The following is a 16,927-nucleotide window of genomic DNA, read 5'->3' as shown; positions in this document are numbered from 1 at the left end:
AGTCTATGGTTTTGTCTATAGTCTAGTCTAAAGTGTAGTCTATAGTCTTGTGTGTAGTCTAGTCTATAGTCTAGTTTATAGTCTAAGTCTATAGTCTAGTCTAAAGTGTACTCTATAGTGCAGTCTATAGTCCAGTGAATACTATTGTCTACAGTCTAGTCTATAGCCTTGTCTGTAGTCTTATCAATAGTCTATATTGAGGCTATAGTCTAGTTTATAGCCTGGTTAATAGTCTCGCCTATAGTTTAGTCTACAGTCTAGTCTATATTAAAAAAATTAAATTAAACATATTATGAAAAACTTAGCTTTTTTCAAAACCCTGCATGTGTGAACTAGAAATTTTCGGTAAAACGTTTTAAATAAATAACATGCCGAAACTACTACTAAATATTTGATGTTTTCCGACCCTTTTAAACAAATACTAGTCATGTGCTACTTGTTGCATTTGTCTGTTGCATAATTAATGAAAAAAAAAATTAACATTTTGCTAAAGTTGAGTGAAATAATAAAACAACAACTACAATAAAAATAGCAGCAGAAACAGTAAGAATAACAAAAAAGTCTCATAACATTAGAAAAATAAAATGGAAAATTGCATTAAATTTTCATGATGTTTTTCAAAATATTTTTTCAATCTTCTATTTTTTGCTTCTTGGGCTTGAAGTTCAAATAACTTTAATGGACTCAAGGGAAATTTGTCATTGTTGGGTTGATGCTCTTCTTATTGATGTTGTATCTGTTGGATTTTTTTTTATTTCATAGCTGTTAAAGGCGGTTTTATTGAAAAGTAAAATACTTATATGTATAAATAAGAAAATATTTAATTTATTGAATTTTTATGGGCTTTGCAGTGAAGCGTTTAGTTTTATTTAAATTTTTTTTGTCGGTTATCCCTAAAATATTCTTTTTCCATGAATTTTATTATCAGTAAATAATATATAATTTTGTAAAAAACGAAATTTCTTATTTTTAGTATATAAAATTTACATACAGCAAAACAAACCACAACAGTTCATATTTTTCCAGAATTATAATACTTTGTAGTAATTGGTGTCAAATATTCTTTATAATTAAGTTGTTAAAACGAACTCACATTTATGTACGCATAGACGTAAATTGACCAAAAAAGTTGTATCCACTAGTGTACAATAAAAAAACCTAAACCCAAAAGAAAAAAAAATAATAAAATTGAGAAAAAAACAAAATAAACAAAATTTTTTATGAACAAAATTTTTTTAATGTACTGACGTAGTTGTTGGTTTACGTGGATGTGTGAGATTTGGTTATGAAACCCTTCTCAAATTATATGAATTTGTTTAATTAAGTTTTTTTTTCTTTTTTTGGGTGTGGGGACAATTATTTTCGTTTAGGCGATTCTGAGCTACATATACCTGATAAAACCGTACAAGAAAAAGAGTATTTGCAATAAATATACAAGTTGCAATTAAAAAAATTTTTTAAAGAATAATTATTCTTGACCAACTCAACTTGAGTCTAGACCTAAAAATATTAAAATCAAATATCGCTTTGGTATTATCTTATTTGATTTAAATATTTAGTCTGCAGTGGTATGCTAAGAGGACCCAATTTTGTCGAAATTGGTTTACCCAATTATGTATTAATGTATGTTCAACTTATGTATATCATTTAACATTTTATCGCTATATACTGTGCTTGGGCAGAAATCTTTTCTAATCCAATAAAAAAAGTTTTATAATACTACTCATTTCTTTGCTCTGTAATGTACACAAGTTCAACGGTAGTTGTTATAAATTATAATAAAATGTTAAGAAAAAAATATATATAAAAAGAAATGAACAAAATATCGAACGACAAAAACATCCATAAATCTTAATGATGCATAAAAGATCAAAGGCTACAAATGCAATTATATAAAAAATTATGTTTATTTTTTGTTTGTTTTTATTATTATTGTTGTTGTTAATATTTGTTTTGTTTTAGGAACACTTTTTAACTTAAAGCATGTGTGTTGCGTTGCTGTTTTTCAAACCCAACAGCAACAAGTGTTTTTGTGTTTGTTTGAGGGTATGTTAGATACATTTTCCCAAGTATCTTTTAAATGCTTGTATTTAAGTATAACAGCAGTAATACAGATATAGAAATAAAATGTAAATTTGTACCTTTTGTTGTTAATGGTTTTGAGCAAAAAACTCATTTGAATTAAAATTAATTGCGCAAATAATAAGATTGAAGTTTTTTTATGTTTAGAAAAAAAAACACATAATTTTATTAAGGATTTGGATTCTAACATAAAGTATTCTTTAAAAAAACATTTTTCCCAAGGAACAGCCTTTTTAAGAATTTCATGTGGGCATACCACTCCATCGATGCTTATTAATGTACTTAAAACGAGATTAAACCAGCGATTGAAAATCCTGAATTCAGTTTATTATTTGAAAAATATAATATTTTAAATTTTTTCAAAATAGGTCTTAAAAATTCCGAAATTTCGAGCTGAATATGGCAAAATAATTTAAAAATTTTTGTACAATGTTTTTGTCTTGCAATATGATTTTTAGTGGGTTGGAGGAGAATATTATTTTCGATTTTTATCGAAATGGATGTCAAAATTTTCAGAATTTTTAGCTCCATTTCAAAATTTTTTACAATAAATATACTAACAAAAATTTTAATTATTTGACTCCCAATTCGAAAAGATTGCAAAACAGTTTTCCCTTGTGAATCTGCGGCTGTACTGAGATCAATATTTTCAATCGCTGTTAAGGAACTAAGGACTAAGGAACTAAAACGTATCGTTTTAGAATAATCCTTCCAAAAAATTGCCCACCCTAACATTATATGTTACGTATGTTTAAAAAACTTAGACGTTATATCAATCTTATTTTTTACAAAAGTTTAGATATTGCCGAAGAATGGCTACAAAGAGGGAAAATTTAGTGGTAGAAAAGTACCGGCATCGATACAATTCGTTGTCAAAAGTGAGCTTACCACGTGTGTTCACATTTAGAGTACGGATGTGAAAAATTTTAGTTATCATTTTGAAAACCACCGTTGTAATTTTGACAATGCATCGTTGTCATTGTAACAACGCATTTTTGTTATTTTGATTACGCTTTGTGTCATTTTTGTATCTTAAAATGAACTAAAGCTTAATTTTTGTGATAATAAGAGATCAAAACATCTCATTTGTATTTTTAGTACCAAAAATTAAAAATTGAATTTTTTAAGTTTACAATTTTATGATTTCTATTATTATATATATTTTTCATTGCAAATATTAATCTTAGTTATTTGTGAGTAATTAAAAGTTCAAAAGCTTTTATCCATTTACTAAATCCACAGCTGTCATGTGACTGTCAAAAAAATAATACAAATTAAAAACTTTTTAACGTTTTAATTTCTTCTTTTTTTTTTTGCAAAAAAAAAAAAGAAAAACTCAACATCAAATAACAACAAAAAAGTATTTCAATTATTGCTGTTGGTAATGTTTTTGGTTTTAAACGAAATATATGTATATAAAGTAATAAAAATACAATTTTAACAAGTTACTACTGAAAATACACACACATATACCAACAATTTTCATACAAATATTATAAATACGAAGGCATTCGCAAAATGTTCTTTAAATGTATTTTTTTAACATCGATTTAACTAGATAAATACAACCAGGAGTGGTTTTAAAGATATGTAGTTATCAAAGATTATGAAACATTATTCTACTTCAGCTAAAGTTTGTCAAGGAAATTTTGCTTGTGATGCTTTATGTTTTATAGTGTTTTCCAAAACAGACTTGCGTGTTTCCTTATTGTTATAAAATATGTTTAACTGCCTTTCATTCCGTCCACGTTCAAACAGATATTCATTCTCATATCTTAAGTACACCCTAATACAAGTCAACATGTGGTTGTAAAGTGGATCTAATTTTCTTTTTTAACAATAATAAAAAAGCAAAAACAAAACCTAGTTGAGCGTGGTCGTTTGTAGGATGCTCTACATATTAATATATTCAAATTGGCTATAAAATTGCTCACTATAACAGTTATAATCTTCACAAGCCAGTATGCTCCTTTTAATTGCCAATTTTTTGTCTACAATAATCATATAGAAACGAATTTAACTTTATATGGAATATTTTTTTAGCTCAGGCTATTGACGTGATCTGTATCAATATATATGTACATACATATAATATATATTAATTTTAATATTTATTTTGTTTGTAAGCCCACTTAAAATTTAATAAAAATAGTAGTCTATATGAAGTTATAATTTCTGTGACAATTACAGCTGATTAGTGTATCATAGGGTCATGTTACATACATCAACAAATGCATAATAAGCTCTCCATTGCAGCGGTGTAGGGTTCACTCTCATGTAAATTATTAAAGAGAGAGCCTAAATGTTTCCATATAGTTACAAACATTAGTGTAAGTACATATGTATGTAATCTGTGGTATATAATTTAGCATGTCTATGTTAAATTTTGTTGTTATTTGTATATTGGTGGTGCTTGCTACTCGTTTATAATTGTTTACTTACATTCAAATATAAAATGCGAGAATTACTACAAGTACTAAATTGTCTACTAACAAGTAAGAAAGTATAGACTGGCCAGATCGACCATATAATACCCTACACTAGCAATGAAAAATTTAAGCAATTCACTGGCGAAAAATTATTTTTTAAAGAGTCTTTATATGGGGAAAATAGTGGAAAATATGGACAGATGCTGGTAAAATTTGTTGGATAGATTTATATAGTTTTATTATTTATTTGTACTGTATCGCAATATAAATGAATTGTGGTATTTAAATGAGGTCCGATAATTTCGTAATTCGACAAGTGCCACATTCTATAGAGTTATAATTAAATTCTACATAATTAACCTCATAATTATGTAGAATTTAATTATAAAAGGTCTTTTAGGGGGGTTCAGTAGTAGTTTTACCTTTTTGTATGAGATCTTATGCCAAAAGACATAAGATATTCGGACATCGTTAAATCGACTCAGAAATTGATTTTGAGTCAATCGGTACACTTTTAGGCGGGTATAATACTAAGACTTTAGTGCGTTACAAACCTCAGCACAAACGCCCACTATAGTGACGTAGAGTATAAAAGAGAAAATAGTGGGACTATATGAATAACTGGACTGTGTAGGTGTTTGCTAATGTTTGAAGAGGCAGTCGGATTTTTTAATGTGTTTCTATTCATTTATTTATTTTTTTGTCTGTATGTGTAAAATGTGCGGCAATTTAAAATTCCTGCAATTTTGGGATTCAGTTTCTAGTACTTATACGGTTTTATTTATTTTTTTTCAAAAACAAAGCTACTTACTTAACTCCTTACTAGTAAGCGTGCAAGGTAACCCCTTATTTAACACCCTATTTGTAAGGACCTCTTTACTTTTCATATATAAATAAGATCAATTAATAACTTTAAAAACTGCCGGGTTCTTTTATAATATATATAAGCAGGCGATCCTTCCATTAACTTAACGTATTGTTTTGAGTATTTTTTTTTGTTGTTTTTCTTGTTAGTACTAAGTGGTTTTTAAAAAGTACATTTTTGTGTGTTAATGTATGTTTCTTTGTATAGAACATATTACAATTTTTGCGATATTTAATATAAAACTTATTTTTCTTTTTAATGGTTCATTAAATTAAAGGATCATTAAGTAGAACAATTTAAAAAAAAGTTTAACAGAATAAAAATGTAATTTTGCAAATGTTGAAGAATAAGAAATGTTAAAAATTGTTCACTGTTTCATTCCTTACCATTTCTTCTCTGCATATTTAATTCAAAACTAGTAAGAAAAAAAAGCTAAAGTTTTACAAATTCTAACCGAACTTTTATTAAGAATGTACCAAGTATTTTTTTACTAACATATGTACATTTATTATACAATACATACATATATATGTATGTAGCTTGATCGACAGTCAACGCATTTATATATGCATGTTATTTTTATGGCATAAACATCATACACATTGAAATCGAATACGATTCGTTTTCCAGATTTATAACCCAAACACTCATACATATTCACAATCATAAAAACGAATTCCAGTCGGCTTAACTTTTAACAAAAATAAAAAATTCAATATTTGCAGAGACGTTCGTATGAATGTTCGTTTCCTCTTAACTCGTAAACTAAAAAAACACTTCGTTTATACCGTTCGGTTGCATGGTGGTGGGTGAAGTCAATTTGTCATCAAGATCAGTGAAATTAGTATTCGTTGGGAATTCGTTCGGTGCAACTTAAAGCTGTGTTTTGTGTATTGAACATTTAAACAAGAAATTAAATAACTTTTACTCAAAAGAAATAAAGAAAAGCCGACGGCATTATTAAAAAAAATAAAAATATTACGATTACCTACCGAAAATAATCATTGTGAAATTAGTTTAATCCATATTTTGTTTAGAAAATTCCATGATAAACGTGTATGTATTTAGTTCGTAATATGGCTACGGATTCAAATCCTACTACGACGACAACAACCAAAAAAAGCGAACGTGTTAAACCAGTGGAAACATTGGTTTTAGCAAATATTGCCTTGAAAGCTGAACAAAAACGTTTAAATGGAGAAGGTGGCGTTGGCCGCAAAGAAGATGAACGCATTACAAGTGCGGTTATGAAAGTGTTAGAAGGATACGATTGGAATTTAGTTCAAGCATCAGCAAAGTAAGTGTAGTAAAGATACAAAATATGTACATATGAGTATATGTATTTATATATGTATGTACCTTAGTAGGGTTCGTAGTAAATACGAATGTTAATAGCAAATGTGTTTTCAATTTAAATTTATTACATGTGTGTATTAGGATGTCCCGTGTACCCAAACGAAGTCTAAATATTAGTGTATTAGTTGCGAAACAAATATCTTTTCTCGAAAAGGGGTTCAGTTCCCTACCAGCGATTGAAAATCTTAATCTCAATTGAAACAAATTATTTGCATTTTTTCGGAAGAAAATAATTAAAATTTTTTAATAAATTATTCCTAGTCTATTAAACGGCTTTTAGTGAATTAAAAGAGGTATATAATTTCCAAAATAATGTAAAAAATTCTCAAATGGATCAAACTAAATACCTCTTATACACACTTAAAACCATTTTGTAGATCGAAAATATTCTTAAAATATTTGAAAAATATTTTTTACGTAATCCCTCAAAATTATCAAATTTTTGAATATTTCTACAGAGATGAAGATGCCCAATTGTTGATTGAGAACTAAGGCCATTTTCGAAGAAAATATTGTGTTCCACAGGACACCCTTATATACATACATATATGTATATGAAACCTTTGCGTTTTGCATGCATAAATCGATTTATGTATATGCATTAGTGGGGAATATTATTAGAGTAGATTTTAAAATATTTATTTTATTCAAATATTCTATACCTACATATATGTATATGAAACCTTTGCGTTTTGCATGCATAAATCGATTTATGTATATGCATTAGTGGGGAATATTATTAGAGTAGATTTTAAAATATTTATTTTATTCAAATATTCTATATTGAAAAAGATGATATTTTTATTCGCCTGAGTTGTTTTGAAAATGTAAAAAAAATATTTATATTTTGAATTGAGGGACAAAGGCAGCAATCTCCATTTTATTCATGATCTAACTTAAAAAAGTGGATCCAATTTGTAAGCAAACTTGTTATCCTTTTGCAAAATATAGATCCACAAAAAATATACATATACAATTTGGATTCTTATTAGATTTTAAGACGACCTTTCCCAAATTTCATGATAATCGTTTCATATTTGATCGCTTTGGATTCCTTGCAAAAAATATCCTCAATAGCCGGCAGTATAGCAACGCATTCCTAATTAATTACGGATTGATCGTATATTCCACAATTAGACGTCCATAATACATTTATGGCCGTTATCTTAGAATCTAATTAGGACTGAGTTTAAAAATACATACACAGAGGGAAAAATAAATATACAATAAACTGTAATAAAGTGTTTATAAATATTTAATACTTAACATCCCTTGTCAAAGTACATACATACAAACAGTGAGCTTACTGTTGACAACGGATTGTTTGTACAAATGTAATCACAAAGCAATTATATCTATCATCCTTTTTTGGTCCTTAGACTAAAAATTTAATTTTTAAAATAAAAAATTTTATATTTAATAAAATACGTTTAATTTAATACTGCTGTTCCTGTGAAACCATAATTGCTTTTATTATTACTATAGTTGTATTTGCACTCGTTTTTCAAATTCAGAATTACTCATTTCGAATTTTTTATGCATTTCATTTAATGCAATATTTCTTTTGAAATTCTAATTGTTATTCGAAATTTTGCTGTGTAGACCACAATATAACTAAATAAAATTTAGTTATTTTTCTGCAATTTCCATAAATTTCTATATTAGACCATTTCATGTAATGCCTATTGTCCTTTGTCTATTGAATAACTAAAAAATACTCAATGCTAAGGATACTAAATAAATATTCTCACTTTTTTATAAAAAATGCATTAAATAATAAAAGAATTCTTAAACGTGATTGGTATATTTTCGTCAATGTTAAATCGGAAACAAAACATTATAATTTTTTGTTTTTATTTACAACACTCACGTATTCATGGACTGTCATCTGTTACACACTATTACAAAACAAATTTAAAGAGTCGTATAAAAAAAAGATATTCAAATCGACTGATATGAAATGTTTTGTCTTAACTTTTACACAACATTGTTGTATAATTAAATTTTAGTTGCTATTTTGTCTTTCAGTATTCTAACATATTTGTTGATTAAACATGTCCTTAGTTAAATAGATATTTTTAGACTCAACCTGTTTATAGAAACTAACAATAGGAGGTTGGTTAGAACATATTTATAGTTAAGAAAATAATAAAGTTTGCTTAAAGATTATCCCTACATTCATAAATGCTTAATAAAGTTATGGTTGATTTTTGATAAATATTTATTAATAAAACAATCATTTTTAATTTAATTTGAAATGAGAACTTATAAAATTTGAGCTTTCCAAAAATATACAAAGTTATTTTTTGGGGCAGATCTAGTGAATATATGTAAGGACATTGAATATGAATGGAAAACGTGTACGACAAATACACGTAACGGCTTGTGTCAACACTACCATGTTTATTTTCCATATGGAAACATATGTACTGACCATTAACAATTGTCAGACCATGTGTGTTGACCATACAGTGTACATAATAAAACACATACATACATATGTATGTATGTATGTATATAGTACGTATGGCTAGCTGAATGGAAATAAATGGGCAATTTCATGTCAAGTGACCCAACTTGTAAAAAGTTGCAATTATTTAAATAAAACCATGTATGACCTAAATGACCTAAAATCAACACCCTTTAAGACGGGCAGTTCTTGACCTATAAATCAGAAAATGTATTTCTGAAAATGTAATCTATCTAATAGTACTTACTTTCCTTGGTCCCAATTGACGCGAAATTGCCCACGTACATGTATGCATTAGAGTGTCCCGCAGAACAGACCTTGTAAATCTCATGAAGAAAAACCTCTCAACAGATGTGTACTAATGTACTGAACACGAGAAAAATACAAAAAATATATATTTTTCTATTATTTAACATAAGTCTCAAGAATTCCGTAGATTTTGTAAAATTGTTTTGTTTTTGTATTAGAGTCCTTAATAGACATATTTTCGGTTTTTCATCGAAATAGTTAACAGAATTGTCGTAATTTTTAGCTTGAACAGAAAAATATAAAAAATAGCTTTACATTAGGTTTGGTCCAGAATTTTTTACATTATTTTGATATTTCTATGGAATTTTTGAGACATATTTCGAAAAAATATAAATTAAACTGATGTCAGAATTTTCAAACGCTTATAGAAAACTTGAGCTCTTTGAAAAAAATATTTTTGATTTTTTATAACAGGGTCCAAGGGACACCCCAACATACCTACGACTTAAGAACATAAAATATTTAAGAATGATTTGTAACTTATTACTTGTCCACTTGATTTTAGTCAGTTATTAGATAACAATTATCCTTTCGTGTTCCGATTTGACAATTTATAATTAAAAACGATCATTAGCCTTAATCTTGAATAATACAAGTTTTAGGGAATATATGTATTTTAAACTCTTATATAATTAGAATTTAATATTAAACTAGGAAATACAAATGAAACTAATAAGTATCAACATATTTTGATGAATTGAAAATTAATTTATACAGAGAATACATTTGTATAGTTTTATCTTTGGTTGTTGAAGTCTGACCGATATTGCCTATTTCCAATTCTTAGCAAATCTTAACATATTTAGTTATTCCTTTTGGACTGAAATAATCATCAATTTTTAAGAGTTGAATATGTGGACAAGATAATTTTATTTAATACACAGAACAAAATATGTACAATTTTTTTCTTAATAATCGTTTGCTTAAATTTAATTTTGAATTTTATAAATATTTTATTTGGGTTTATAACGAATTTGTTTGATTTTCACACAGAAGGAAAATATTTTCTAACAAACACTTTATTGAAATAAATTTAATTTTCAGGAAATATTTTTACTGATTCAATAAATGGATAACAACAATAAAACAAGTTTTGGAATGTACTAAAATGAACTGATATAATTCATATTTGATTTAAAACATTTAGTGTATAAGTACTTTTTGTAAGTATAGAAGTATTTTTTTACAAAACTAAATTTTATGAAATAAGTGAACTTTTTTTTTAAATTCAATTTATATTTTTTAACAAAATTTTTAAAAATTTAATAAGAATTTTTTGTGTATTATTATACAATAAATACAATAAATAATTTATGTATTTCAGATAAAATATTTAATTGAATTTTCTTACAAATACAAAAAAATTTGCGTTATTGTTTTAGTAAAATAATTGTTTGGAAATGTTGCGAATATTTATTAACGTTTCTCGTAAATAGTATATTATATCAATATGAAAAATCCTGCATTTTTTTCAATAAAGAATTTACGAATTTGAGCACCTGTGATAGGTGATAGGTCCTATTTTAGTAAGAAAAATGGCTTTGTGATTTTTTTTCTTTGATTTTGAATTAATTTTTTTCCAGTGTACTTTAATATATATTAATGTAAATTTGTATATGTATATGGGCAATTTCATGTCAAGTGACCCAAGATTTAAAATCGCTGTCTTCCGAATCAAGTGGAAGTACATTCTCTATAATTCGTTTCGAACAGACATCACGTTTTTCATTCCTCTCATATTTGGGAAGATTGATTAAACATCTACCTAAAGTCCTTTAGATAATTTTAGCTTGAACAAATAGTTGAAAAGTAACACTCATTTGAAAACTCCCATTTATGATCAAAATGTCCATCTTTGACCCCATCTAAGTCCCGCAGTTCTTGACCTATAAAGACAAAAATTTGTGCTTGCCTCAATAGACATCGATTTTGAATGTTGGAAATTACGAAATTACCCATTTGTATATAAGTTTACTTATTCACAAATTTCTTTATGTGTGTGAGTGAAAATTTGCAAGTCGTAAAAATGTATCTCGTCTAGGTAAGTGTACGTTTTGCATATTAAAAACTTGTTAGGAACTTTCAAAAAGTTGTCCTTTTTTTCATAGTCCATGTCAAGTTGTTCATGTGTTATTAATTTATTGGCAGAGTGTGGGCTTAAAGGCAAACTGATGATGTACATATATACCTGTTTTCGTTTTTATTGTTTGTTAAATTTTCTTCCCCAAATAAAGCATTTAATATAAAATGTTTTCTCCAAAATATTTGGTGAAAAAATAAAAACATTAAATATGAGTACAACAAAGTATTTCGATATGAATAACTTAAAATTTGCCTGTATATTCTTAAATACAATTTTATTTAAATTTAATTTTAATAAAATCATAATTTAAAATAAATTCCCTTAAATATACAAGGGACATCAATAATATCTCGTTGGTATAGAAAATTTACTTCGATCAAGTTTTAATTCTTTTATTAATAATATGTATATTAATACAGTTGTGATAATGATTTATGTATTCATTAAGTGTAAATGAAACTTAAAGTTAAAATTATATATTTAGTTTTTTTTTTAAAGTAATAAAAATTCTGTTGATTTTACCAAGCAAAATAATGGAAATAGCTTTACAATTTTAATTAATAAAACCTTGCATATAACACAAAACTTTTACTGCCAATTAAATTATGTTCCTAAAATTCCACTTTGTCAATATCATGAAGTAAAATAGTATTTCACTAAAACTCCTACGCACTGTAATTGTCGTCCCCAATGCATGTTATATGTATGTATGTTTAGGTAAGTATGTTCATTCAAATGATACATATACATACGTTCATATCCTTTTTTAATTTTGTTGTTGTGGTTTAGAAGTCCATTTTCGTTTTACTTTGTATGGAATGACATATAGATGTTGAGACATGTGTTGGCTATGTTTCACTAAAGCCATTAAATGTTCGATACAATGTTGTAACAAGGTCATACTTATAATACTTAGCTTGATATGATGTGGGTAGACAAAATATATCAATCTTAAGGATTCTCCATAGCTCGGTCTATAAATCATACTGGCTTTCATAAAGGTAATGGAAGAGTTAAACAATTTAAGCATAATAAATGGTGAAATATCAATAATGACCTAAGTCCAAACATAATGCCGATTTTCGACATTAGATCTAAATTTACGAAACATGTTTTGATTTTTTTTCAGATTTTATATCATATGTAAACCTTTAGTGTTATGTTTTTAACATAAACATTGAAAACAAAGTCAAAAGTCGGACAAAAAGTCGACTATACTTTCCTACTTGTTATATCATATATACAAACCTAGTTAATATTGCTATTGCTACAGTGACTACTACCCAGCAAAAACTTACATTAAAAAGCTAAAATTCACTTATATTAAAACCATACTTACCATGCTTATTTACAAGTAATGAGTAATGAGGTATTATGGTTATACGATCACAAATAAGGAGTTAAAAAAGTTTTGTTGTACCGTCGTACTATAACATTCAAAAACTAAGAATGTACTTACGTACATAAGTATATAGGTATTTTAAGGCATTATTATACTTCATATTTTTCAATACTTGCTACATGTATTGAAAAGTAAGTTCTTAAGTAAGTACAAGTCATTACTATGTTTTTGGTAGATATTTATGCATGTATGTATTTGTTACAATTTTAGTACATGTTTATTATGTGTTGTTGTTTGTGCATTGAAATGTTATTATTCTATAGAATGTATGGTAGGAGGTTAGTACAATATTAATACACTGGATACCTAGACAACAGCATACCATAGTAATATGATATTTTAGCAATTTGAAAAACATTGTCAGTATTTTTACAAGGAGTAAATATATACGCTACTTTTCCAAATGTCAAACTATTTAGTTGACTAAAATGTATACATATTGTTAAAAAATATGAGGTTATGTATGTAATTGTATATAACCTGGTGAAGACCATTTAAACTCAATTTATATTGGTGGACAGCAATAAAGTTAATATATGTGGAATCTATATAATACTTTTGAAATAGGTCGCTTAGTGGGGTTTCTGCGGACACACGTGTGATAATCTGGCAATAAGACTGCTTAATGCAACGTCATCCTAATTACTTTAAATAGTTTCGGAAACTGTCTAACTGTCTGACGAGCATCGTCAACAAAATAATTTTTATTTTGTTCGTCCCTCTAATAAAGTTTCAAACCAAAGGAATTAACTCACCACTGCTGGTTATAGTTACAGGTACAGCTTAAAGCTAGTGAACTATAGAGTTGGCATTAAGTGAACATACTGCAGGTAAAATCATTTAACAAAGAACATTTTATCATTTGAAAATATACAACCATTATTATAAGACATTAAATAATATTATCCAGACTATAAATATTTTCTAGTTGACGCAACAATATTATTTTATATTACTTATACGTAATAGAGGGTATTAATGTTAGTAGTTTATATTTTATTATTCGTATATAAAGTTTGGAATTATTAATATTTGTCAAATTTGTTAAAATACTGCAAAAAATATATAGATTTTTTGTCTTTTCTTATGTATTTTTTTAAATTTTTATAAATTTTAGAATTTATATAACTTGATGGTATTTTAGCTTCAGTATAGCCTAGTAAAGCATATTAACAAATGAATATTTAATCAACACAAGCAATTATATGTTTTTTTTTGTTAAAATTTTAGTATAGCCTAATGTAGCATATCAATTAATGATTGCAACAAATAAATCACGAAGCATACTGAAATAGATACGACACTGCACCTAGCTAAAGCATCGTAATGATCGGGTTTCATTTGACTGTAGTCCTCCATATAAAGTCTCCTCCAGAAAATGCAACTCTGCATTAATAACTTTTATGTAAAAACAAACTGGTTTACCAAAATGTGTGATGATTCACCTATATAAATCCCTTGCCCCCATATAAACCGCATTCACGAAATAAAAATAAATAATAAGGATCTACAACCGATTGTAGGTTTTTCATGCATAAATCCATTTTTAAAGGAAAAATTAAATAATCAGTTTGTTAGAAGATTATCCCATTCCTCCCAAGTTAAAGCAGCGACTACTGTTATTTGATATGCTTGATACTTTGTAGGTGGGATAAAAACGTTATAACCAGGGAAACCCAAATATGCATATAGAAGCATTTTTGTGCATAATTTGATTTATATAATATATTTATACTTTCTATACCCAAATTAGATTTTGCCATTTCGTTTGTAATACATCGAAATATTGGTTATAGACAAAAGTCCGTATAAAAATCTAAGACGATCTAGCCATGTCCGTCCGTCTGTACGGCTGTCTGTTGAAAGCATGATAGAGTCTGAACAGAAAGAGCTAGAGAGCTGAAACATAAATATTATCTATTATATGACCCAAAATCTAGCTATCCATAATCGATCCTACCCCCATATATGGTCCACTTTATAAAATGTCATGAATGCTCATTACTGGCTGAAAAATTCGAGTACAGCAATGACATTCGACACAATTAAGTCACGAGCCATTAAATATCTTCCAAATTTAGTGAGCATTGTTGCAAAATCAGCCAATGTATAACACGCTTACTTGTTTATTTTTAAATAATTTTTTCATAATATTATTTATTACTATGCCCGTAAACGCTTGATCTTCCAAGACAAGAACAAGTACAACACACCCAAATATCGTTTGATTGTACGTTTGTCCAACAAGGACATCACCGTACAAATTGCCTTCTCCCGCATTGAAGGTGATCGCATTGTATGCGCTGCCTACTCCCATGAATTGCCCAAATACGGTGTTAAGGTTGGTTTGACCAACTACGCTGCCGCTTACTGTACCGGTTTGTTGGTTGCCCGCCGTATCTTGAACAAATTGGGCTTGGACTCTTTGTATAGTGGTTGCACTGAAGTCACCGGTGAAGAATACAACGTTGAACCCGTCAATGACGGTCCCGGTGCTTTCCGTTGTTATTTGGATGTTGGTTTGGCTCGTACCACCACTGGTGCCCGTGTCTTCGGTGCCATGAAGGGTGCTGTTGATGGTGGTTTGAACATCCCTCACTCCGTCAAGCGTTTCCCCGGTTACTCCGCTGAAACTAAGAGCTTCAATGCTGATGTTCACCGTGCCCATATCTTCGGTCAACATGTTGCCGATTACATGCGCACCTTGGAGGAGGATGATGAAGAAAGCTTCAAACGCCAATTCAGCCGTTACATCAAGTTGGGAATCCGTGCTGATGATCTTGAAGAAATCTACAAAAAAGCCCACCAATCTATTCGTGCCGATCCTACCCACAAGAAGGTAGCTAAGAGCGGTATCTCTAAGAAGAGGTGGAATGCTAAGAAACTCACAAATGAGCAACGTAAAACTAAGGTGGCCGAACACAAGGCCGCTTTTGTTGCTAAACTTCAAGCTGAAGCTGATGCTTAAGTCATCTTTTGAAGTTAATTGTGTAACAACAACAACAAGTAAAACCATTTATTGCTGCTATCTAATAATGAAGATGGTTGAAAAAGAATTACTATTATTTTATTATAAAAATAATATAAACTTTAAAAATAATTATATGTACCCAGCAAAAACTTTCATTGGTTGCAAGTCCAATGTAATTATTTAAACATCGTAATGTTATTGGTAGCAAGTGATTTTCATAGTCGCTTATAAGAAATTAGAAAAATCAGGTTAAGTAAACCTTCACTAATGTATTAGAAATTATTTATATAACACATTATGAATAAGACGTTATAATAGAACTTTCACGTAATCAAAATGATATGTAGTAGTTATTGAAAATTTGTTTAATAGGTAATGACAATTGCAGGTCATTATCAAGTTTTTACTGGGTACAGTTTTATATTTTTAACATTTTTGCAATGTTTACATTGCTAAAAACTGGATACAGCAAATATGTATATAAATTTTATTGCTTTTGAGTTGGTAAAATGTTGAAAACCCTTAACAACAAAACAAAAATAAGAGTTAACTTTGTTATTTAATTTTTATGTTTTTGTCCTTGTTATTGTTGTTGCGTTTCGTTCAGTCTAATGCTGGTATGTGACAGGATACAACTTTGTTTTTATATTTAATATGATTATTTTCCAGGATTTTTTGGCTGATTGTTTGGTGTTCCATGTACATACGTACGTACGTATGTACGTCGTCAATTACATTCTAGCCCGTATAATATGTTAGTGGATTTTTGTTATTATTTTGAAATTTAAGTTGATCCTTTTAATACAAAGTATTTGGCTTTTATATTATTGCATTAGATCCTGTGCGGAGATATAGATATTTTTTGTTGTTTTATGTCTGAATGTTGTTGTCAGTTGTTTGTCTGTAAAACTTTACTGATTGATATTTTAAGACTGTGAGCTAAATGGGAAAAAAGGAATA

The 16,927-nt window shown here is 28.0% G+C and overlaps 2 protein-coding genes across 2 annotated transcripts in view; both read left to right on the top strand.

Moving 5' to 3' along the window:
• The first annotated feature begins 6,239 nt into the window (after positions 1-6,239).
• Positions 6,240-16,927, top strand: part of LOC111681577 (transcription factor Sox-9) — a 29,926-nt gene continuing 19,238 nt past the window's right edge. The window contains exon 1 of the mRNA XM_023443424.2: positions 6,240-6,673. Coding sequence (XP_023299192.2) covers positions 6,435-6,673 — 239 coding nt within the window. The 5' untranslated portion in view covers positions 6,240-6,434. The remainder of the gene's footprint in view (positions 6,674-16,927) is intronic.
• On the top strand, positions 15,158-16,102 carry LOC124419617 (60S ribosomal protein L5-like; the record flags this gene model as incomplete). The annotated part of the gene is made up of 1 exon (XM_046949795.1): positions 15,158-16,102. A coding segment is annotated over one exon (807 nt), but the record flags the coding sequence as incomplete, so codon positions are not given.

The sequence above is a fragment of the Lucilia cuprina genome, chromosome 4 (assembly GCF_022045245.1).
Source record: "Lucilia cuprina isolate Lc7/37 chromosome 4, ASM2204524v1, whole genome shotgun sequence".
In the NCBI taxonomy this organism is placed as follows: domain Eukaryota; kingdom Metazoa; phylum Arthropoda; class Insecta; order Diptera; family Calliphoridae; genus Lucilia; species Lucilia cuprina.
The sequence above is the reverse complement of the archived record's forward strand: the minus strand, read 5'-3'. Positions and strand labels throughout refer to the sequence as shown.